Genomic DNA, 23,033 nt, shown 5'->3' on the forward strand with positions numbered 1-23,033 from the left:
ATCAACCGAAGGGGCCCACGCCCTATCCATAAGGGTGGAGGGCGAGCCCGCCCCCTGGGGCGCGCCCGCTATCCTTGTGGGCCCCCTGGACCTCCACCGACCTCAACTCTAACTCCATATATTCACATTCAGGGAGAAAAAAATCAGAGAGAAGGATTCATCGCGTTTTACGATACGGAGCCACCGCTACCTCCTGTTTTTCCTCGGGAGGGTAGATCTGGAGTCCGTTCGGGGCTCCGGAGAGGGGAAATCATCGCCGTCGTCATCATCAACCATCCTCCATCACCAATTTCATGATGCTCACCGTCGTGCGTCAGTAATTCCATCATAGGCTTGCTGGACAGTGATGGGTTGGATGAGATTTACCATGTAATTGAGTTACTTTTGTTAGGGTTTGATCCCTAGTATCCACTATGTTCTAAGATTGTTGCTATGACTTTGCTATGCTTAATGCTTGTCAGTAGGGCCCGAGTGCCATGATTTCAGGTCTAAACCCTTTATGTTTTCATGAATATATTTGTGTTCTTGGTCCTATCTTGCAAGTAATAGTCACCTACTACGTGTTATGATCCGGCAACCCCGGAGTGACAATAGTCGGGACACTTCCCGGTGATGACCGTAGTTTGAGGAGTTCATGTATCCACTAAGTGCTAATGCTTTGGTCTGGTTCTCTATTAAAAGGAGGCCTTAATATCCCTTAGTTTCCAATAGGACCCCGCTGCCACGGGAGAGTAGGACAAAAGATGCCATGCAAGTTCTTTTCCATAAGCACATGTGACTATATTCAGAATACATGCCTACATTATATTGATGAATTGGAGCTAGTTCTGTGTCACCCTAGGTTATAACTGTTGCATGATGAATGCCATCTGACATAATTATCCATCATTGATCCATTGCCTACGAGCTCGTTTCATATTGATCTTTGCTTCGTTACATTGCCGTTGCCACTGTTACGATTGCTACAAAATTGCTACTGTTACTTTTGCCACCGTTACCGTTACTTCCATACTAGTTTGCTACTAAATATTTTGCTATAGATATTAAGTCTTTCAGGTGTGGTTGAATTGACAACTCAACTGCTAATACTTGAGAGTATTCTTTGGTTCCCCTTGTGTCGAATCAATAAATTTGGGTTGAATACTCTACCCTCGAAAACTGTTGTGATCCCCTATACTTGTGGGTTATCAATGGGTCTAAAATATATCCAAAAACTCATGAGTGCAAAGATATAAGAATTACATACAAGCACTCACTACTCGTCCTCTTATCGAATCCATCAAAGAATCAAAAGGAGACAATCCCATGGATCGGTAGAGAAAGAACAGATATCAAAGAAAGATATGCACTTTCTCACATGTATAAGTTTCTTATGTGGTAAATAATCATCAAGATGAGCATTGATACGTCTTCAACGTATCTATAATCTTTGATTGTTCCATGCTGTTATATTATCATTCTTGGATGTTTTACAATCATTTTATAGCCATTTTATATCATTTTTTTGGTACTAACCTATTGACATAGTGCCAAGTGCCAGTTGTTGTTTTTTTGCATGTTTTTTACATCGCGGGAAATCAATACCAAACGGAGTCCAAATGCAGCAAAACTTTTTGTGGATTTTTTTGGACCAGAAGACATCCAGTGGGCCGGAGAAGCACCTGGGGGGTGCTCCGAGGGGAGCACAACCCAGCAGGGCGCGCCCAGGTGGGTTGTGCCCACCTCGGGTGCCCCTGAACCGCCTCTTTGCTCTATAAATACCCCAATATTCCACAAACCCTAGGGGAGTCGACAAAAATAAATTCCAGCCGCCGCAAGTTCCAGAAACCACAGATCCAATCTAGACACCATCACGGAGGGGTTCATCATGCCCATTGGTGCCTCTCCGATGATGCGTGAGTAGTTGTTTGTAGACCTACGGGTCCGTAGTTAGTAGCTAGATGGCTTCCTCTCTCTCGTTTGATTCTCAATACAATGGTCTCTTGGAGATCCATATGATGTAACTCTTTTTGCGGTGTGTTTGTTGGGATCCGATGAACTTTGAGTTTACGATCAGATCTATCTTTTTATCCATGAAAGTTATTTGAGTCTTCTTTGATCTATTATATGCACAACTACTTATAGCCTCATATTTCTTCTCCGATATTTGGGTTTTGTTTGGCCAACTATTTATCTTGCAATGGGAAGAGGTGCTTTGTGATGGGTTCGATCTTACGGTGCTTGATCCCAGTGACAGAAAGGGAACCAACACGTATGTATCGTTGCTATTAAGGATAACAAGATGGGGTCTATTTCTACATAAATAGATCTTGTCTACATCATGTCATCGTTCTTATTGCATTACTCAGTTTTCCATGAACTTAATACACTAGATGCATGTTGAATAGCGGTCGATGTGTGGAGTAATAGTAGTAGATGCAGGCAGGAGTCGGTCTACTAATCTTGGACGTGATGCCTATATAATGATCATTGCCTGGATATCGTCATGATTATTTGAAGTTCTATCAATTGCCCAACAGTAATTTGTTCACCCACCGTTTGCTATTTTTCTTGAGAGAAGCCACTAGTGAAATCTAGGGCCCCGGGTCTCTTCTTTATTATATTTGCCTTCGCGATCTATTTTCCTTTGCTTTTATTTTCAGATATATTAAACCAAAAATTACAAAAATACCTTGCTGCACTTTATTTTATTTGGCGTTCGATCTATCCATATTTACAACTCTCTCACGTCCGTTTGCCAATTTCTGGTGCCGTTGCCCGAAAGGGATTGACAACCCCTTTAACACGTCGGGTTGCGAGTATTTGTTATTTGTGTGCAGGTGTTGTTCACGTAGTGTTGCGTGGTTCTCCTACTGGTTCGCTAACCTTGGTCTCATCACTAAGGGAAATACCTACCGTTGTTGTGCTGCATCATCCCTTCCTCTTTGGGGAAATACTGACGTAGTTAAAGCCAACATCAAGCATCCACAAAGAAACTTGCACACAAAAAAGATACAAAAGATAAGAACATGATATCCTTGAATGAATCCATTATTATACAAACTTGATCTTTAGCATAAGAGATTTTGTCACATGGCACATGGCACAAGGCACATGGCGTAAATTGATCTCATTTGCATAAAAATGAATTACTAAGCATGAGAGAAAATACCACAACCAAATTGAGTGTTTTTGCAAATTTACCAATATTACATATAAGAGCACTCCGAGGAATTGGTATGCACATTGCTTAATAGGCATATTTGGGAAGTGAACCATGAGCATGGTTTTAGAGATCCCCATGATATGCTCCTTCTCAAAATGGCTCATAGATGCAAAAAGGAGGTTTAAGATTTTGCAAGAAACACAAACTGAACAAGTACTAATCATGCCAATATGCAACATACACAATGTTGACTCTAATTTAAATAAATGCATGAGGTGAGTACTTGTTACCGAGAGAGCATTGGTGGACTTGATCTTGTTCTTGGATAGGTAGATGATCTCCCATAGCATCTTGCTCTTGTGTTGGGGGTGATGACTTCCCTTGTGGTGGATCCACAAGAGGGGCGCTTACTCCTTCTTCTTCTACATGGACTTGGGGTGTTTCTTGTGGAAGAATATGATCGATCCCCATTGTACCTGTAGCTTGGAAAGGAGCCTCATCACCTACAACACTTGAAACAAATTGCTCCTCGTGGAATCTGTTATTATCATCACACTCCACATTCGCCATTTCCTCAATACATCCCGTGGATTTATTGAGACTATAGTAAGTGTGTGAGTTTGATGCATATCCAACAAATTGACCCAAATTTTGGTTAACCTGGTTTTCATGATGAGAATGAAACACTTACAACCGAACCAGGTTTTCATTTATCTTCTCCCTCAAAACAAAGAATCAACCAATCTTGGCTCTAGAATTTTTCCACGTTGTCTCCACCTTCCTCATGAATAAGCCAAGCATCCAATACTTCTCCAAAGTACCTAAAACACATTAAGGTACACTTTGGTCCCCAAACTTATTGGGTCCGAAGTAGTTAGACAACTACAATACATAGGGCAAACTCCACAATAAATATGTGCATATGGATATGAACTCGAAATTCAAGCACATCTTTAACTGTTAAGGATATGATGGAGTTTACCCTATAGAGAGGATCAAGTAGAGCAAGGAAGGCACGAAGAAGAATATAAACTAATATGCATGCACAAGTCTACCAAGATCCAAAGAGCATAAAGGATATACACCACACACATGCTCAAAGGCTTATCTCACTCAAGTAGATAAAGATATATAGTGCAAGCAATGAGATAAGGCAAGTTGAAGCATGAGCCGAGAAGAAGATGATCATAAAGTTCTACCACATGAAGAAATGCCAATTGTAAGAGAATAACAATGGTATTTGGAATTAACACTCAGTGGTAGATTCCGAAGATGCATAAGATCAAAATCATAATCGAAAGCATAAGAAAAGAGATTCATACTGTACTTGGTCGGGTGGGCATTTCTGCCCAATGGACCCCGTGCGCACGGGGTACCCAGGGAGTTACGCAGTACCCCGTGCGCACAGGGGTCAAGACCCCGTGGGCACGGGGTACCCAGAACCGTGCGCACGGGGGTCAGAAGACCCTATGCTCAGGGGGTATCTAGAACTTTTTCTGTTATAACTTCCTGGATACCACGGCAAGCATGCTATAAGGGCAAATAAAAACTAACGAGAGATAATTAATGGACACTTTGATAATTTGAATTTCAAATGATCTTGACATACCACATAGTAACTAGATAATATTGAATATCAATACTAGGTGGTATTTCTCATATTCACATTTTGGGTTGTGATGTGCACAAAACATAACACTCACCCATAATGTGGTGATCCACTAATATCTCACAAAATCCCCCCAAAAAGATTCAAATATGATACACTAAAGGCTCAAGACAACAAACACCACTATATGATGCGCAATGCAAAATGCACATGCTAGATACAAAACCTAAGCAAGCAAGGGGCGAGTAACTTTCAATGTAAGCAATAGAAATACAAGTTACCGCAAAGAGGAACATTGGATAGATAATATGAAGATAATCCACATGATTTGGCTTGAACAAATAAATAATAGCTAGGATTTCCAGAAGAAGATGCCATTCGTTTGATGAGAAATAAAAAGGAATGTCGAGAATTCGCGTGGCTGAAGCTGCTGGATGTCCTTTTCTTCATGAACTAGCCAAATCTCCAATGTCCTCCACACACCTATTGATCAAGTTTGAGCTTGATGGTCCCCAACCAAGTTGGGTCCTAAGAAGTTAGTCACAATAGGCTTGGCAACCCAAATGGTCTTTTCCATTTCCATACCACTTTCGACACCAACAAACTTGGCAAACAAATTGCCAACAACATCCTTCCTAAGCAAATAATGATCATTGACTAGAGGAGGCTTAGGGATGTTACCGTTGGGACAAGATGAGGATATGTTTCCCTTCTCACGACAATTATAGCAACATGTGCTCCCCCTTCTCTTCTTCTTTATTTTCTCAACCTGGGGAGCGTTATCTTTGTTCATGATTGGTAGTTGCCTTTCTTCAACATGAGGTTGACCTTGAGATTGAACTTGAGGCCGCTTCCCTTGTTGCTTCACATTGAAGCCTTCTTCTTCAATGGACAAGATCTCACATGGTGTCCAACATTCTTGCACTTGAAGCATGTAATGTCGGCCGGATTCTTGATTTGATCTGGTCCCTTCTTATTTTTCTTGGACTTCTTGGTGTTGGGGATGAAACCAAGTCAGCCCTTGTCATGAGTGGATTTTTGAACACTCAAGATAGCGTTGAGAGAGGTATTTCCGTCATGACACATTTCCAAGTCTTTCTTCAAATTAGTTACTTGAGACTTGAGCTCTTTGTTTTCCTCTACAAGGTTAGTATCAACAAAAATACTAGAGGAAGCTTCATTGTTAGAGCAACAAGACAAGGAGAACAATTCATCACAAGATTTTGCAACAATATGTCTAGATGAATCACAAGGACTAGCACAAAATAATAAAGCATTTTGAGTAGAACTAGTGCCAATGTCCACATGAGGCTCACACGATGTTACCTTAGTCAAAATAGCCTTATGAGCTAACTTTAGCCTTTCATGGGAGATTAGAAAGTCATCATGAGAGCCCGAGTGCTTTTCATAACTTTCTTCTAATTTTCCATAATTGCTAGTTAGCAAGGCAATTTGAGCCCTTAGCTCAACATTCTCCTTCAAGATAGATGCTTCACAAGAAGTAGAGTTAGTAGCACAAGCATCATTTACAATATGGGAGGAGCTAGAAGAAACTAGAGACTTCACATGAGTAACTTGAAGTTCCTCATAAGACTTAGAGAGTTTGATGAGCTCTCCTTTGACATTCTTGTAGCCAAGGTCAAGGTGCTCAAAATCCTCTTTAAGTTGATCATGGGCAACTTCAATCTCTTCTTTAGAAGATTCTAAGTCTCTAAGAGTTTCTAGAGCATCAAGAAGGTTACAATCAAGTTTTACATTTTGTTCTTGCTCTTCGTAAAGTAAATCATTACACTTACCAAAATGAGTAATAAGATCTTTAAACATCACATAAGTATTCTTATTTACCGCACAAAGACCAATTTCATATATTTCTTGACTCATATCCCTATCACATTCATCATCACTCTCATCAATATCATTACTAAGAGTAGATGATACCTCGGTATTACCTCTTTCCATGAGGCACATGTGAACATTGGAGGTTGATGATGATTCTTTTGGAGAGGGAGTTTCTTTATCATCAAGAGTAGGATATCCATGTCCGTCCTCTTGACACTCATAGCATTTCCTCTCCAACGTGGCGATGTCCTTCTTTGCTCTTCTAGCAATTTCCTCATTAATGATGTGTGCACAATTTTTCCTTATTTCCTCTACATTGTTAGCCAAACAACAACTAGAGAAATAGAAGCATAGAGATAATGGGAATAAGGAGAATCAAGCATATCATCACAAAAAGTATTCAAGGAATCTCTAAATGATATGCATGGACTATCAACACGAGACTGTATGTCATTTTTGCAAGATATGCTCAAGTCCATGGAAGCTACAACACTAGCATGTACACATGAAAGATCATCAATGTTTAACACAACATCATCATCACAAATGATACTTCCACTCACCATGTAATTACCTTGGGACATGCCATATGATGGTGAGGTGGAAGAAGTAGAAATGTCCAAGCACACGGAGGAAGAAGCAATATGGAGTTCTTCATGATTTGTAGATGTGGAGATCTCCTCAGTTGACTCCTCCAAAATATGATGAACCTCACCAAGATTGGACCCACTATATATTTCTTCAAGTTTGGTCCACATCTCATGAGCCGTCACACAAATCATGATTGACTCAAACACTTCGAGGGATATAGACCGGATTATGGCATTTTTAGCACCATACCCACAAAGCATATCATCATTTCCCTAAATAGTTGGAAAAAGTTTGTCCTTCCATGGAGAAGACCCTACAAGAACAATTCGCACAAAATTTGGACCCATGGTCCGGAAATGACAAAGCATCCGAATTTTCCATAAGTGATAGTTTGTGACACTAAAACAAAAGGTGTCATCATGCACTATACCACTAGTCGACATCCTTACTCTCTAGGCGATGAAGCCTACTATGGAGAGACCAGAGCTCTGATACCAATTGAAATATCTATATGACGGCTAGGGGGGATAGGCATTTTAAAACTTTTACGGATTTGGCTTTATCCTAATGCGGAATTAAACTAACGGATACCTCTCAAGCACAAATCCTAAATATGCTAGGCTCAACTAAGTGCACCAACAACCTACGCTAAACAAGATAGGCACTTAAGCAAACTAGCAAGCACAAACTATATCACAAGATACAGAAATGTAGGAACAACTAAGCAATTCAACTAGCACAAGATATATCAATGTGAGCAAGTATGAATTGCGAAAAGTAAAGAGTGTGGGTATGAGATAACCACAAGCGAGTCGGGAACGCGGATTTATCCCGAAGTTCACACTCGTGAGAGTGCTAATCTCCTTTAGAGCGGTGCCGAAGCCAAAGCTCCGGGGCGTCACCAAGTGACTCACCGTATTCTCCCTTTCGAGTCACCCCCAGCGGATGAGCCTCGATTAACTCGGGGTTGGTCTTGAAGGCGGCCACCACACCTTTACAATCTTCTCCGGAGCACACCACAGACATGAAAGCTTCTGAAAGAACTGCCACTTAACACCCTTCCCCAAAGCACACCACAAAAGGAAGCTTCCGGAGGAACCTTGGCCACCTAGGCCTCTTCACAAACTTCTCAACATATCACCAAACTGTCTAGGAGGCAGAAGCCTCCAAGAGTAATAAACTCATGGGCTCTCACTCGAACAAATCGATGCGACAAGATCAAACCAATGCAACAAATGCAATGCAAGGTCAAGCAACAAATGCTCAACTCACTCTCTCAATCTCACAAGATGCACTCTCGAAAGTAGGAGATTGAAGAAAGGGGATGCAATAGAGGAAATCAACAAATGACTCTAAGATCCATCCACAAATCTCCCTTCACATAGATGGGAGATAGGGGTTTGGTAGAGGTGGTATGATGCTCAAAATGATGTTTAGAAAGTGTATAAACAACTGCCAAACCGGTGGTGAGGAAGGGCTCTTTTATAGCCAACCCCCCAAAACTAGTCGTTGGGGCTCCAACGAACACTTCATGGACACCCTGTGCCCACGGGGGTCAAGACCCCATGACCACGGGGTCCCGTGCCCACGGTACAAGCCCCGTGCGGATGGATGCCCCGTGCCCACGGCCTCAAACCCCGTGCCCACGGGGTACCCAGAAACAGCCTGCAGCAGCCCACTAAAACATGCACAACTTTGTCATACGAACTCCGAATTCGATGATCTCGGACTCGTTTTAAAGCTATGGAAAATCCCAAGGTCCTCACATAGAGAACCACCCAAGATCAACAAGAAATAATGATGCAAATTATGCAAAGTTTTGAGCTCTCTACATGTGACGTGATCAAGCTATACGCCCAAAAGTCCCTCTTGATAGTACGGCTATCAAACCTATAATACGGTCTCCCTCCAAGCACCATGAGACCAGGAAAAATAGGAAAACCTAGCTAAGTTATACCTTTGCCTGAACATTCCACTTGAGCTTGATGTTGACTTTAATGTTTGCCTCAAGTTGGAGTCCTTTTCTTGTCCACAATCACTTGGTGAAGATACTCGAAATGCTTCCTCATATTGCAATGAGGGAAGCCTTAACTTAAGGCCATCTTCAGATGGACATTATCATGATGTGGACCGCAAGCTTCAAAGCATGTAACCTCTGGCTTCTCATCTTGCACTTGTCCTCGAACCCGATGACCATCACCACTTGATGTCATCCACACATAGGCTACTTGCAATCTTTCCTTTTGTGCAAGCCCATGAGAAACACCTAACCCACATAGACATAGCAGACACATAGCAAGGGTTAGGTAACAAAGCACAATTTACAATTACTTGCCATACCACTAGATCACTTGATCCCACATGGTACAAAGGCTGCACTTTGTGAGTTGACCGTCTAGATAATCTTCGAGCTTCATCTTGGTCAACCAACATCTTTACTTCATGCCCCATATTGGTTTCTTGAAATCCACAGTGAACTCTTCATTTCACTTCATTGCTTCAAGACTATATCACCAAAGACTCTTCCATGACCATACCAAGTTCCACTATGAATATCATCTTGGTCACCACATTCTATCCTAAAACTCCATCGTAATCTCTTGAGAGGCACAATGAATTCTTCACTCTAGTTGCTTGCTTCAAGACTTGATCAACCTAAACCCAACATATGAGCTCACCATGATCTTGTCTTGAAGCCATAACTTGAATTCTTCTCTTTAACTATTCTCTCAAGCCCTTGATCCTTAAAAGCCCAAATATGTTAATCTTTGAGATCTTCCAATGAACTCCACCTTGAACAAATTAGGTTGGACATGGAAATCAATCTTGATGGATTCAATAGAAGTCCCCGAAGACCAACTTGAAACCTCACTGAACATGGGATCTCGAAAGCCAAAAACCTAGGCCCCGTTACACGGGGTATCCAGAGAGTTGACACTCGACCCGTGCGCACGGTACAAGCCCGTGAGCACGGGGTATCCAGAGAAGTATACCATGAGGACTTCTTCGGGTGCTTTGATGGCATTCTTCACAAAACAACCCAATGCACTTCAAGCATCACTATGGAACATATCTTCATATAAGATTCAGTACACTTTATGCTTCATAGGAATTGTCATTTAGTACCAAGCTTAGAGCAAATTTATCTTCGTATATATGGACTTCATCCTTGATTCCATCTAGTATCCTTGATGCACCATCTATGGACAATACCTTCAAACATATCTATGTGAAAACATTAGTCTATAGAGATTGTCATTAATTGTCAAAACCATACTTAGGGGCTACATGCCCTTTCACTTGTTCAACTGCAGCACCCCTCCAAGACTTTCCTAGCAAACCGCCCCTCAACCAGACCTCCATGCCGTCGCCGCGCAGGCTTTGCCCGGGGACACGCCCTAATGGTGGCGAGGGGGGAAGGCAGATGGAGGCGGCTAGGGTATGTTGATCATCTTAGCTCCCTCGTGAAGCGTTACGTCCATGGCTTTTGTCTAGAACCGCAATACTATGAAAATAGTTGTGCAGTACTTTCTGCAAGTAGTAATCACGAGCATTAAGAACATAAATAAACGTTGTGCACGAATGTTTTGCTATTAAAAAAACTACTCACATAACTACCATTGGAACAATGCACTCAACATATTCAATTCTTTGAATAAAGTTCTGTACATGACATCACACAATAAACTTTTATCAACTTACAATTGATTATTTGTTCATGTTCATTCTACCAAGTAACATTCGGGATTCAAATAAACAGAAAACACATCCCTCACAACGTCAAGTTATGGAATGCTTTGTTTTTTGCATCATTTTTTGCTCGAGTTTGCCAAGTTGGCCTACAACACCTTCACAACGCCGCACATCATCTTCTGTTATTCCAACGAATGTATGCTTGCACGACTGCAGCGCTTCGTAAAATTTAGTCATGCATCGATCCTTTGGTGTAGATGCTATTATTTCTTCCGTGCAGTTCTGGCTCACCTCTTTCTAGGGTAAATGACTGAATTCCGAGCAAGGAATTTCTAAAGCTGAGATTATTCTTTGTTGCATGTGTTTTATTGTTTTCTGACGTATTTTTATCAGGCAAAAATTGGTAGCAGTAGAGAAGACTTCCTGAAAATGGACGCAAATTCGAGGCAACATGCCAGATTATAGGCCAGCCTTGACAATAGCTAGGTAACATTGCAAGAAGTTGCTCATGCTGCGTGGACTTGTAGTAATTTTGCGATATATGTATTCAACATATTATATTGGTTTTGTTGACGGAAAGGAAATTGAGTTAGGCTCTCTAAGACATATAGCATGTTGCATTCAACCATATACCATACATACATACATACATATATATATATAAATACATGCATTGCCCATGTATGGTCCTTAACAAAATTAGGATTAAGCCCAGTTAAGTTCTGGTTGAGTTGATTTTTGATTGAATGATTTGAATATACGAGCCATGCATACTTTTTTTTTTTGCGAGAAATTTTTCGATCTATTCATCTTCAATCATGGCAGTACAACGAATACCAGAAAATAATAGAAATTACATCCAGATCCATAGACCACCTAACGACGACTACCAGCACTGAAGCGAGCCGAAGGCGCGCCGCCGTCATCGCCCCTCCATTGCCGGAGTCGGGCACAACTTGTTGTAGTAGATAGTCGGGAAGTCGTCGTGCTAAGGCCCCGTAGGACCAGCGCACCAGAACAGCAACCGCCGCAGATGAAGAATAGCGTAGATCAGAAAGATCCAATCCAAAGACACACGAACGTAGACGAACAACGACGAGATCCGAGCAAATCCACCAAAAATAGATCCGCCGGAGACACACCCCTACACGCCCACCAACGATGCTAGACGCACCGCCGAAACGGGGGCTAGGCGGAGAGACCTTTATTCCATCTTCAGTTGCAACACCCTCGCACTTACCTATAGTAAACCTAAAACAACCAGTACAAGTATATAGATTGTAAATTTACCGGTTACTATTTGCAATGTTTGTAAAGTCCTACAATTTTGCAGCGTCTTGCAAATTTGATTATCTTATAAACCCTTCCACTGTAGTAGTAGTACTCATACTTATTCGGAAAAACTAACACTCACACGTGTGGGCGTTTGCACATCGTCCACACGCTTTCGTCACCACTCATTTTGCCACGTATGAACAGATGACATCAGCAGAATTTTTTTTGGTTTTCAGCTTAAAAATCTTTTATCTCCTAATTAAAAAAGCGAATTAAAAATCCATTTTCACCATCAAATCCGTCTCGAAGAGATCTTCAAAACTAGACTCCATGTTGATATGTTTCGATAATTTTTTTTTGCCCAAAAGTTGCCATGACGTCTACACTGTAGTTGCCATAGTGCTTAAACTAAAGTTGCCATGTGGCAATTTTAGTTTGTAGATCATGGCAATTTTAGTTTTTCTATGATGGCAATTCTAGTACTTTGACCATGATTTTTTTGTATGAACCATGACAATTTTAAGTGCATGTATCATGACAATTTTAATTTATGATGCATGGCAAGTCTAGTTTCTTAATTCCCCGTTTTATAATATGTCAAAATTTACTTTTAAATGTAGAAGAAAATAGCTGAAACATATCATGACAACTACAGTGTAAACAACATGGCAATCATGTGCAATAGACACGACAACTTTTAACAAAATTTTTTTTGTCGAAATATATTGATATGAGATCTAGTTTCGAAGATCTCGTCGCGAGGGATTTAATGGTGAAAACGGATCTTCAATCGGATTTTCATTTAAGAGATAAAACATTTTAAAAACAGAAAATCCAAAAAGATTTTCACATGCATACATGCGGTGACATGGCGTAGTCTGTGTGTTATAGGGCGTGTGGGCGGGTTTGGCTTCCACCATACGTGTGAGCGTTAGCGTTGTCCAATTTAGTTCAGTGACAAAGAAGGTGTACGTTTGTTCAGAAATCCACACAAAATTAGCAAATCCATTGTTTTTCTTTCTCTGCCGTGGAGGATAGATATGCTTCCAAATTCGGCAGTCGTTCATCGTTTCTGTGGACATGGGCAGCGCGCCGCCCTGCACCATCCGACTTGCCAAATATCTCGAGTGACCCCACGTTCTGACTCACGTCCCCTGCTCCCACTGACAACGAAGAGCTCGTCCCCACCAATCCCGTTAAGCCCCCTCCCACTCCGCCGGCTTCGTGCCATATCTCCACGGAACGGATAAGCCACTGAAATCCAAGAAACGTCGCAGCTTTTCCACTGAGAGTGGGCCCATGAAAACGCGGCCCACGAATGGGACCCTTGCATCAGTGAATAATACGTGCACCTCCCGGTGACCGCAGGTTATTCACCCGAACCGGATTAACGGACCGGATTAACAGCCCGGCGTGACGGCGAGACACGCAGGCAACGGCGACACCCTTCGCTCCCCGTCTCGGTTCGTCTCGTCCTCTGCCTTCCTCTGTTCCTCATCTCCCCGCCTCACTCCGCCCCCCCTCCCCACCGATTCCTCCACGCGAGGTCCTCGAGCTGCTCCCGTCCTCCCGGTCGCGAATCTAGGGTTCGGGGCCCGCCCCCCTGCCTCTCCCATGGCCTCCGCCGCCGCCGAAACCCTCGTCTCGCTCCCCATCGTGGCCCCCTCCCGGTCGCTCCTCCGCCCCCTCCGCAGGCGTCCTGCTTATAGAGGCAGCGCCGCGTCGGTCCGCCTATCTGCCGTGCCGCCCCGGGGCCTCGGGTTCGCCCTCATCCACCGCCGCATTCGCTGCCCGCCCGCGGCGCGCGCCAACGTCGAGCGCGACGGCGACGGCGCCTCCGGGTCGGGGGAGGCCTCGTCCACCGGGGACGGCGACCGCGACGCGGCGGCGGAGCAAGGTAGTGATAGCGCGGGCACGAGCACCACCAGCGCGGCCGCGACGCCGCCGTCGCCGCCCTCTTCGTCCAAGAGGGGGGAAAACAAGTGGCGCCGGCGGGTGGCTAAGGGCGGCGGTGTTGGCCGATGGTTTTGGGAGCCCATAGTGCAGGGCCGGGAGATGGGGTTCCTCCTGCTACAGCTCGGGTTTGCCATATTCGCCCTCCGCATGCTGCGGCCGGAGATCACCTTGCCTGGCTCAGAGCCCCGGCCGCAGACCACTTACATCAGCGTCCCCTACAGCGACTTCCTGGCGAGCATTGATAAGGACCAGGTGAAAAAGGTTGAGGTGGATGGGGTGCACGTAATGTTCCGGCTCCGTCCGGAGGTTGAGGCCAGTGTGGTGGAGCAGCCACAAACACAAACAGATGGCGTTGCTGATAATGCTGCCATTTCGAGGAGAATCGTCTTCACGACGACACGGCCAGTGGACATTAAGACTCCATATGAGAAGATGGTGGAGAATAGTGTTGAGTTTGGGTCGCCAGATAGGAGGTCCGGCGGCATGCTCAATTCAGCTTTGGTAAGGCATTTCAGCTGAAAATTATCTGTGTTACACCTTACACGTTTGATTATTGTGGCTTGAAAATTGTTGCAGTAATAGCATTTTAGACCATTAGTGGCATGTCAATAGGAAACAGGGGAAATATGACTTACAACATATGGTGACTGAGATTGTAGAATTAGAGATGGTGTTTAGTTTAAATAAGGAGGAATAATTTGTAATGTTATTTCCTTTAGTATGGTTTGTTTCAGCAATCTAGATTTTATATACGTTAACTAGTTAGATGTGACGTACTGGCAATGAAGGAGAAAAGAAAATCAGTGTTTTGTTATGTGTCAATACTAAGAGATGCTCGCAAGAGATTAGAATCCAATATATTTTTTGTTCTGCTTGAAACAAAAGCATAACATTTGTTCAATTCTCCCAGCGGCTGCTTTTTATAGCAAGCAAACAGAAGTACTTGTTGCTAAACTTTGTTAGTATGTACTCTATAACTACATATTTAATCAACCCTACAATCGTTGTAGATGCTTAAGCAATCTAGCATCCTTTGGTGTTTTGGTTATCCCTAAAGTTGAATCCTGGTACATCTATTTCCTTGCTTTCACGTGCAAAAGGAAGGGTTAAACTATTGTCAAGGGTAATGTAGAAGTAGACGCTTCTCTTTTGATTTTGTTTCCTGTTAGCAACTATAACTTCATTAATTCTTTCGTTCTCCCAATCCTATGCAGAAAATTAAGTTCCATCATTCTGCGCTGATATCAGTTTGACAAATAGTACAAATTAACAATACTGAGGCTGAGAATCGCAACTCACAAGCATTTTCCTCGGTGTTTTTTTCTACCCTTGCTGGGCCACCACACTTGAATGCTATTGTGTTCAGTAATCATGTGTCGACTGTAGCATAGCAAAAGTCTAGGTAACAAAAACTCTAATCTAGCTTCCTAGTAACTGTACACTCAAGATTTTACAGAACTACTACATACGACCGAGTTAATAATAAGAAGGGTTCGCTTAGGTAGCTGGAACGTAGGGTCTTTGACAGGGAAGCTTCGGGAGCTAGTTGATGCAGCGGTGAGGAGAGGTGTTGATATCCTTTGCGTCCAAGAAACCAAATGGAAGGGACAGAAAGCGAAGGAGGTGGAGGATACCGGCTTCAAGCCGTGGTACACGGGGACGGCTGAAACAGAAATGGCGTAAGCATCTTGATCAACAAGAGCCTCAAGTATGGAATGGTAGACGTCAAGAGACGTAGGGACCGGATTATCCTGGTCAAGCTGGTAGTTGGGGACTTAGTTCTCAATGTTATCAGCGCATATGCCCCGCAAATAGGCCACAATGAGAACACCAAGAGGGAGTTCTGGGAAGGCCTGGAAGATATGGTTAGGAGTGTACCGATTGGCGAGAAACTCTTCATAGGAGGAGACCTCAATGGCCACGTGGGTACATCTAACACAAGTTTTGAAGGGGTGCATGGGGGCTTTGGCTATGGCATCAGGAATCAAGAAGGGGAAGATGTCTTAAGCTTTGCTCTAGCCTACGACATGATTGTAGCTAACACCCTCTTTAGAAAGAGAGAGTCACATCTGGTGACTTTTAGTAGTGGCCAACACTCTAGCCAGATTGATTTCATCCTCTCGAGAAGAGAAGATAGGCGTGCGTCCCTAGATTGTAAGGTGATACCTGGAGAGAGTGTTGTACCTCAGCATAAGCTGGTGGTTGCTGATTTCCGCTTTCGGATTCGTGTCCAGCGGGATAAGCGTGCCAAAGTCGCTAGAACGAAGTGGTGGAAGCTCAAGGGGGAGGTAGCTCAGGCGTTCAAGGAGAGGGTCATTAAGGAAGGCTCTTGGGAGGAAGGAGGGGATGCGGACAATGTGTGGATGAAGATGGTGACTTGCATTCGTAAGGTGGCATTGGAGGAGTTTGGGGTGTCCAGGGAAAGGAGAAGCGAAGATAAGGATACCTGGTGGTGGAATGATGATGTCCAGAAGACGATTAAAGAGAGGAAGGATTGTTTCAGACGCCTATACCTGGATAGGAGTGCCGACAACATAGAGAAGTACAAGATGGCAAAGAAGGCTGCAAAGCGAGCTGTCAGTGAAGCAAGGGGTTGGGCGTATGAGGACCTCTACCAACGGTTAGGCACGAAGGAAGGCGAAAGGGACATCTATAAGATGGCCAAGATCCAAGAGAGGAAGACAAGGGATATTGGCCAAGTCAAACGCATCAAGGACGGAGCAGACCAACTCTTGGTGAAGGACGAGGAGATTAAGCATAGATGGCGGGAGTACTTCGACAAGCTATTCAATGGGGAGAATGAGAGTTCTACCATTGAAGTGGGCGACTCCTTTGATGAGGCCAGCATGCGTTTTGTGCGGCGAATCCAGGAGTCTGAGGTCAAGGAGGCTTTAAAAAGGATGAAAGGAGGCAAGGCGATGGCCCCTGATTGTATCCCCTTGAGGTGTGGAAAGGCCTCGGGGACATAGCGATAGTATGGCTAACCAAGCTTTTCAACCTCATTTTTCGGGCAAACAAGATCCTAGAAGAATGTAGATGGAGTATATTAGTACCAATCTTCAAGAACAAGGGGGATGTTCAGAGTTGGTACTAATTACCATGGAATTAAGCTGATGAGCCCAATGAAGCTATGGGAGAGAGTTATTGAGCACCGCTTAAGAAGAATGACAAGCGTGACCAAAAATCAGTTTGGTTTCATGCCTGGGAGGTCGACCATGGAAGCCATTTTCTTGGTACGACAACTTATGGAGAGATACAGGGAGCAAAAGAAGGACTTGCATATGGTGTTCATTGACTTGGAGAAGGCCTATGATAAGATACCGCGGAATGTCATGTGGTGGGCCTTGGAGAAACACAAAGTCCCAACAAAGTACATTACCCTCATCAAGGACATGTACGATAATGTTGTGACAAGTGTTTGAACAAGTGATGTCGACACTGCTGACTTCCCGATTAAGATAGGACTGCATCAGGGGTCAGCTTTGGGCCCTTATCTTTTTGCCTTGGTGATGGATGAGGTCACGAGGGATATACAAGGAGATATCCCATGGTGTATGCTCTTTGCGGATGATGTGGTGCTAGTTGATGATAGTCGGACGGGGGTAAATAGGAAGTTAGAGTTATGGAGACAAACCTTGGAATCAAAAGGGTTTAGGCTTAGTAGAACTAAAATCGAGTACCTGATGTGCGGTTTCAGTACTACTAGGTGTGAGGAGGAGGAGGTTAGCCTTGATGGGCAGGTGGTGCCTCAGAAGGACACCTTTCGATATTTGGGGTCAATGCTGCAGGAGGATGGGGGTATTGATGAAGATGTGAACCATCGAATCAAAGCTGGATGGATGAAGTGGCGCCAAGCTTCTGACATTCTCTGTGACAAGAGAGTGCCACAAAAGCTAAAAGGCAAGTTCTACAGGACGGCGGTTCGACCCGCAATGTTGTATGGCGCTGAGTGTTGGCCGACTAAAAGGCGACATGTTCAACAGCTAGGTGTGGCGGAGATGCGTATGTTGAGATGGATGTGTGGCCACACGAGGAAGGATCGAGTCCGGAATGATGATATACGAGATAGAGTTGGGGTAGCACCAATTGGAGAGAAGCTTGTCCAACATCGTCTGAGATGGTTTGGGCATATTTAGCTCAGGCCTCCAGAAGCTCCAGTGCATAGCGGACGACTAAAGCGCGCGGAGAATGTCAAGAGAGGTCGGGGTAGACCGAATTTGACATGGGAGGAGTCCGTTAAGAGAGACCTGAAGGATTGGAGTATCACCAAAGAACTAGCTATGGACAGAGGTGCGTGGAAGCTTGCTATCCATGTGCCAGAGCCATGAGTTGGTCGCGAGATCTTATGGATTTCACCTCTAGCCTACCCCAACTTGTTTGGGATAGGCTAGGTACATGGATTTCCTCACATGAAAAAAATATAAATTGAACCCCAGTTTGATATGTGAACTTATGTACCTAGTCTAATACAGGAATATGCAATCCTCCAAATATTGTACCGATGCGTGTTGATAGGCGCAAGGGGTAATCTTGTAAGATGTTTGTGTATGTTTACATCGTTCAGTGTTCATGTCCACGTGTACAAGTCTCTCTTCAACCTGTGCTTTTGGCCCTAATTACACTCTTATATTGTGCAGGTGGCTCTTATTTATGTTGTATTAATTGCAGTAGTTCTTCAGCGACTGCCAATAAGTTTTTCTCAGGTACTGACGTGTGTGTATATTTTTCTACCCCAGTCAACTGGCGAATATGGTCTTTAAATTCGATTTTTTTATAGACATTATTTCTTGTGTATTACCAGCAATCAACAGGCCAGCTGAGGAATCGAAAGAATTTGAACTCTGGTGGGGCAAAAGTTTCAGAAACTGCCGATATAGTTACATTCGCTGATGTGGCTGGAGTTGACGAGGCCAAAGAAGAGTTGGAAGAAATTGTGGTATGGGTTTTATGATGACTTGTTACCGGTAATCTTGTATTCTAGTATGTGCAGTGATGTTCTGGTCTATCTATTGATTGGAGGAAAATAACCTGGTTTTATCTTTTCATCATGTTCAGGAGTTCCTAAGGAACCCAGAAAAATATATTCGTCTTGGTGCACGTCCTCCTCGAGGTGTCTTGTTGGTTAGTTCTGCATTTATTTATAGTAGTGAGTGTTGCTTGGTTATTGCGTTTGTTACTTACAGTGCAATCCTTTTTACAGGTGGGCCTTCCAGGAACTGGAAAGACACTCCTTGCTAAAGCTGTAGCAGGGGAAGCGGAAGTTCCTTTCATAAGTTGTTCTGCAAGTGAATTTGTGGAGCTATATGTAGGCATGGGAGCAGCTCGAGTGCGTGAACTATTTGCTAGGGCCAAAAAGGAATCACCGTCAATTATTTTTATTGATGAGGTAATCTAGCATTTGTGGATATAATTACTTGTTTTCTATTCAGATGCATGCTAACCCTTTCCATTCGTCTGCTCTTTGTAGATTGATGCCGTGGCAAAAAGTCGTGATGGCCGGTACCGTATCGTCAGCAACGATGAGCGTGAGCAGACACTAAATCAACTGCTCACGGTAGGATAATGACAATAGTTTCTTACTCTCCAGTCTTTACTTCCATGGCACCCTATTCTTTGTTTAGCCATTGTTAATTTTCTCTTTTTTTAGGAAATGGATGGTTTTGATACCAACTCAGCTGTCATTGTACTTGGAGCAACAAACAGGGCAGATGTTTTGGATCCTGCCCTTCGGCGCCCAGGGAGATTTGACCGTGTAGTCACGGTTAGCTTTTATTCTCAACACAAGTGTATCACTTGCTTCTTAGTTTTCAGAGGTGACAGATATTTTCATGACAGGTTGAAGCTCCCGATAAATTTGGAAGAGAATCTATCCTGAAAGTTCATGCAAACAGAAAAGAGCTTCCGCTTGGTAAAGATGTAGATCTCAGCGGCATTGCTGCAATGACAACTGGTTTTACAGGGTAACAATTTCTCTTCTAGTTAATCTTTTTAACCATGTACCACTTTACATTTGACTTGTGTGTACCCTATGCAGGGCAGACCTTGCTAATTTAGTGAATGAAGCTGCTTTGTTGGCTGGAAGATCAAATAAAGAAATAGTGGAAAAGATCGACTTCATCAGCGCGGTTGAGCGCTCTATAGCTGTATGTTTTTCTGTTATCTCAAATCTCGTTCTATTACTTTCTTTATTGAAGTAGAATATGATGTGTATGCAGTCCCAACTATATTGTATTCAGCTTCAAGTTATATCTATCTTAGTCCTTAACTGTGCAATGCGCAGAGGATTACATAAAGAGCAATTGCCCAACATACATAATATGGATATCTAAACAGCACCATCTGTAAAACTGTGTTTGTTATGTGGGGTGTTCCATACAAATGTCGGACTAAACCAAAATCTGATTAGAATCAACTTAGGACCAAGTTGTATTTGTGCAGGATTGAATCCCTGGTGGAGGTGTGTTCCTGTTTGTTTCTGATTGAGTTTTTACTTTCCTTGTGTTAAAATTGGTCATCTCCTATATAAGGAGCAGGAGTGTGTATTAGGACTTCAGGAAATAATTCAGTAGTTCTGGAATCCCTAATCTCCTTCCCTCCTCCTGAATCCCCCCTACCCTTCTCTACCAGCGCCGGCCACGGGGCCAAAGCAGCAGCCAGTAGGACCGCGCTCCCCCTGGCCATGGAATTGCACTAAGGACCAGAAGCTCTTCCAGTCCTGCGGGTCCTTTTGGGTTCTGTTTTGGTTAAAACGGCAGTTAATCACCGGAAAAAAACGGCAGTTAATGATAACACACATAAAGAATATTCAAAATTGTGTCCAGAAGTGATTTTTATATGCAAACAAGCAAACAGTGCATTTTGTCTGTTAAATGCTTAACTCATGTATGGTGAATTTTACCTATTCACATCCATGCTGGTTTCGTGGTAGATTTTTTTGGGAGAAAAATATATTTGGTGGCACTCAAATATCACTTTGGTGGGGGAGTGGATGTGCAATCCCACCACCTGGGTTCAAGTCTCCGTGGACTCAGTTGAAGGGTCTCTGCAGTTTCCTTAAAGGAAAGCATTAGTTTAGTTCTTGGCACTAAACTTCTCCAGTACACTTTTTAGCATAAAATTCTAACCTCCCCATGCATTCTGTCCTATGCATTTAGCGTGTTTTCAATAATTTTTTCCTAGCCAAAACATGTACGACATACGGGTCCTTTATGTAGGACAACCAACTTGATCCACAAGTCGGATCTGAATACAAACTCAGCATGTACCAAAGGTAATTAAGATTTAAGACCTTTCCTAATCTAGCAGGTTTCCTGTCCATGTACATGCTGCAACTACTGCTAGTCGTATCCTTATTCCTTAAGGGATACTAGCTGCACAATACTAATCATCTCTATTGTATGAGTTGTGCCCTCAGGGCATGGCCTTATTGTTGTTCTTTGCTCTATTTTGATATTGCCGTGAGAGAAAGATGTTCCGGTTAGTCATTATAGTTCTCTATGCTACTGTGAAGTTAACTGTGAAGTCTATTTCTTAGGGCATAGAGAAAAAACATGTAAAGCTGAAGGGCAATGAAAAGGCTGTTGTTGCACGGCATGAAGTTGGTCATGCAGTTGTGGGAACTGCTGTAGCAAATCTGTTGCCAGGCCAGCCACGTGTGGAGGTTTGAATTGAAACAACTATTGATAAGAACAGTCGGTATAATTCTAAATTGGTCTTACTTTCTTTCTCTGTTTATTTTCCCAGAAATTGAGTATACTGCCGAGGTCAGGAGGTGCATTAGGCTTTACATACACTCCTCCCACGACAGAAGATAGATATTTGCTCTTTGTTGATGAACTGCGTGGACGTCTGGTAACGCTTCTGGGTGGGCGGGCAGCAGAGGAAATAGTTCTAGCAGGACGGGTTTCTACTGGGGCACTTGATGACATCAGGCGTGCAACTGACATGGCTTACAAAGCCGTGGCAGAGTATGGTCTTAATCAGCGCATAGGTCCAATATCACTAGCTACATTGTCAAATGGTGGGCTAGATGATTCTGGAGGCTCCCCATTTGGAAGGGACCAGGTCTGTCTCAAAGTTCCATACAATTGCAGATCAAACTATTAAGCTGCCTACTAAGCTCACATTGGAAAACTAATGACAGGGTCATCTGGTTGATCTTGTCCAAGGGGAAGTAAAAGCACTTCTACAATCAGCACTTGAAGTTGCTCTTTCAGTTATCCGTGCTAATCCAGCAGTTTTGGAAGGACTTGGAGCATATTTAGAAGGTAATTTGACATATTATCCGCCTATGTTTTTTATGGTGCGCTTTTCTTCATGAGCTATGCATCACAAATGCTGAAATTGAAATTGTTTGATGTGTGGTATGTCTAACTGCTCATCTCTATGCTCCTTCCAGAGAATGAAAAGGTTGAAGGCGAGGAACTACAAGAGTGGCTTAAGTCTGTCGTTGCCCCAGAAGAATTGTCCTCTTTTATTACAGGAAAGCAAGAACATGTTCTTCAGCTGGAAGTAGGCCTCTAGCATCAGGAGTATAAATTGGAGTCTTAGACTTAATTAATTTAACCTAGCGCCAACCGCTAAAACTCTGTAAATCCAGAGGGATTCAGTGAAAAAAAAAAGTCCTCATGACCAAGATGCTGTGTATATGTATGGTCGCGGTTGCCCTGGACTCAAGGAATTCCAGAACTGATTATCGAGTTCTAACCTCCACAATATTGTAAGTCCATCCGTTTGCTCCTTCGCTCTACAATGTTGTTATAGGGATTAGGCGGGTGGTGCACATGTAAAAGAACATTCTTTTTTCTTCATACATTCTTTTTTTTTTCAGCCCTCCCAGTGAAAGATTCATGTTACATTATCATGTCATCAAATATTAATAGAAATAATTCATATACGGTTTGCATACAATATTCCTTGCCTTGG

The 23,033-nt window shown here is 43.2% G+C and overlaps 1 protein-coding gene across 1 annotated transcript; it reads left to right on the forward strand.

Moving 5' to 3' along the window:
- Positions 1-13,575: 13,575 nt before the first annotated feature.
- LOC109751756 (ATP-dependent zinc metalloprotease FTSH 7, chloroplastic) lies at positions 13,576-23,018 on the forward strand. The gene is made up of 13 exons (XM_020310641.4): positions 13,576-14,609; positions 18,746-18,811; positions 18,910-19,044; positions 19,164-19,229; positions 19,309-19,494; positions 19,576-19,662; positions 19,756-19,869; positions 19,944-20,068; positions 20,143-20,251; positions 21,643-21,768; positions 21,852-22,172; positions 22,252-22,375; positions 22,507-23,018. The coding sequence occupies exons 1-13, from the start codon at positions 13,767-13,769 to the stop codon at positions 22,629-22,631; spliced, it is 2,427 nt and encodes an 808-aa protein (XP_020166230.1). The 5' UTR covers positions 13,576-13,766; the 3' UTR covers positions 22,632-23,018.
- The last annotated feature ends 15 nt before the right edge of the window (positions 23,019-23,033 follow it).

Source organism: Aegilops tauschii, chromosome 6 (genome assembly GCF_002575655.3).
Source record: "Aegilops tauschii subsp. strangulata cultivar AL8/78 chromosome 6, Aet v6.0, whole genome shotgun sequence".
NCBI lineage: Eukaryota > Viridiplantae > Streptophyta > Magnoliopsida > Poales > Poaceae > Aegilops > Aegilops tauschii.

Coding starts and splice junctions, on each gene's coding strand:
- LOC109751756 (XM_020310641.4), top strand. CDS start 13,767: ATGGCCTCCGCCGCCGCCGAAACCCTCGTCTCGCTCCCCATCGTGGCC. Junction 14,610..18,745: donor GCATGCTCAATTCAGCTTTG/GTAAGGCATTTC, acceptor TATATTGTGCAG/GTGGCTCTTATTTATGTTGT. Junction 19,045..19,163: donor AAGAGTTGGAAGAAATTGTG/GTATGGGTTTTA, acceptor CATCATGTTCAG/GAGTTCCTAAGGAACCCAGA.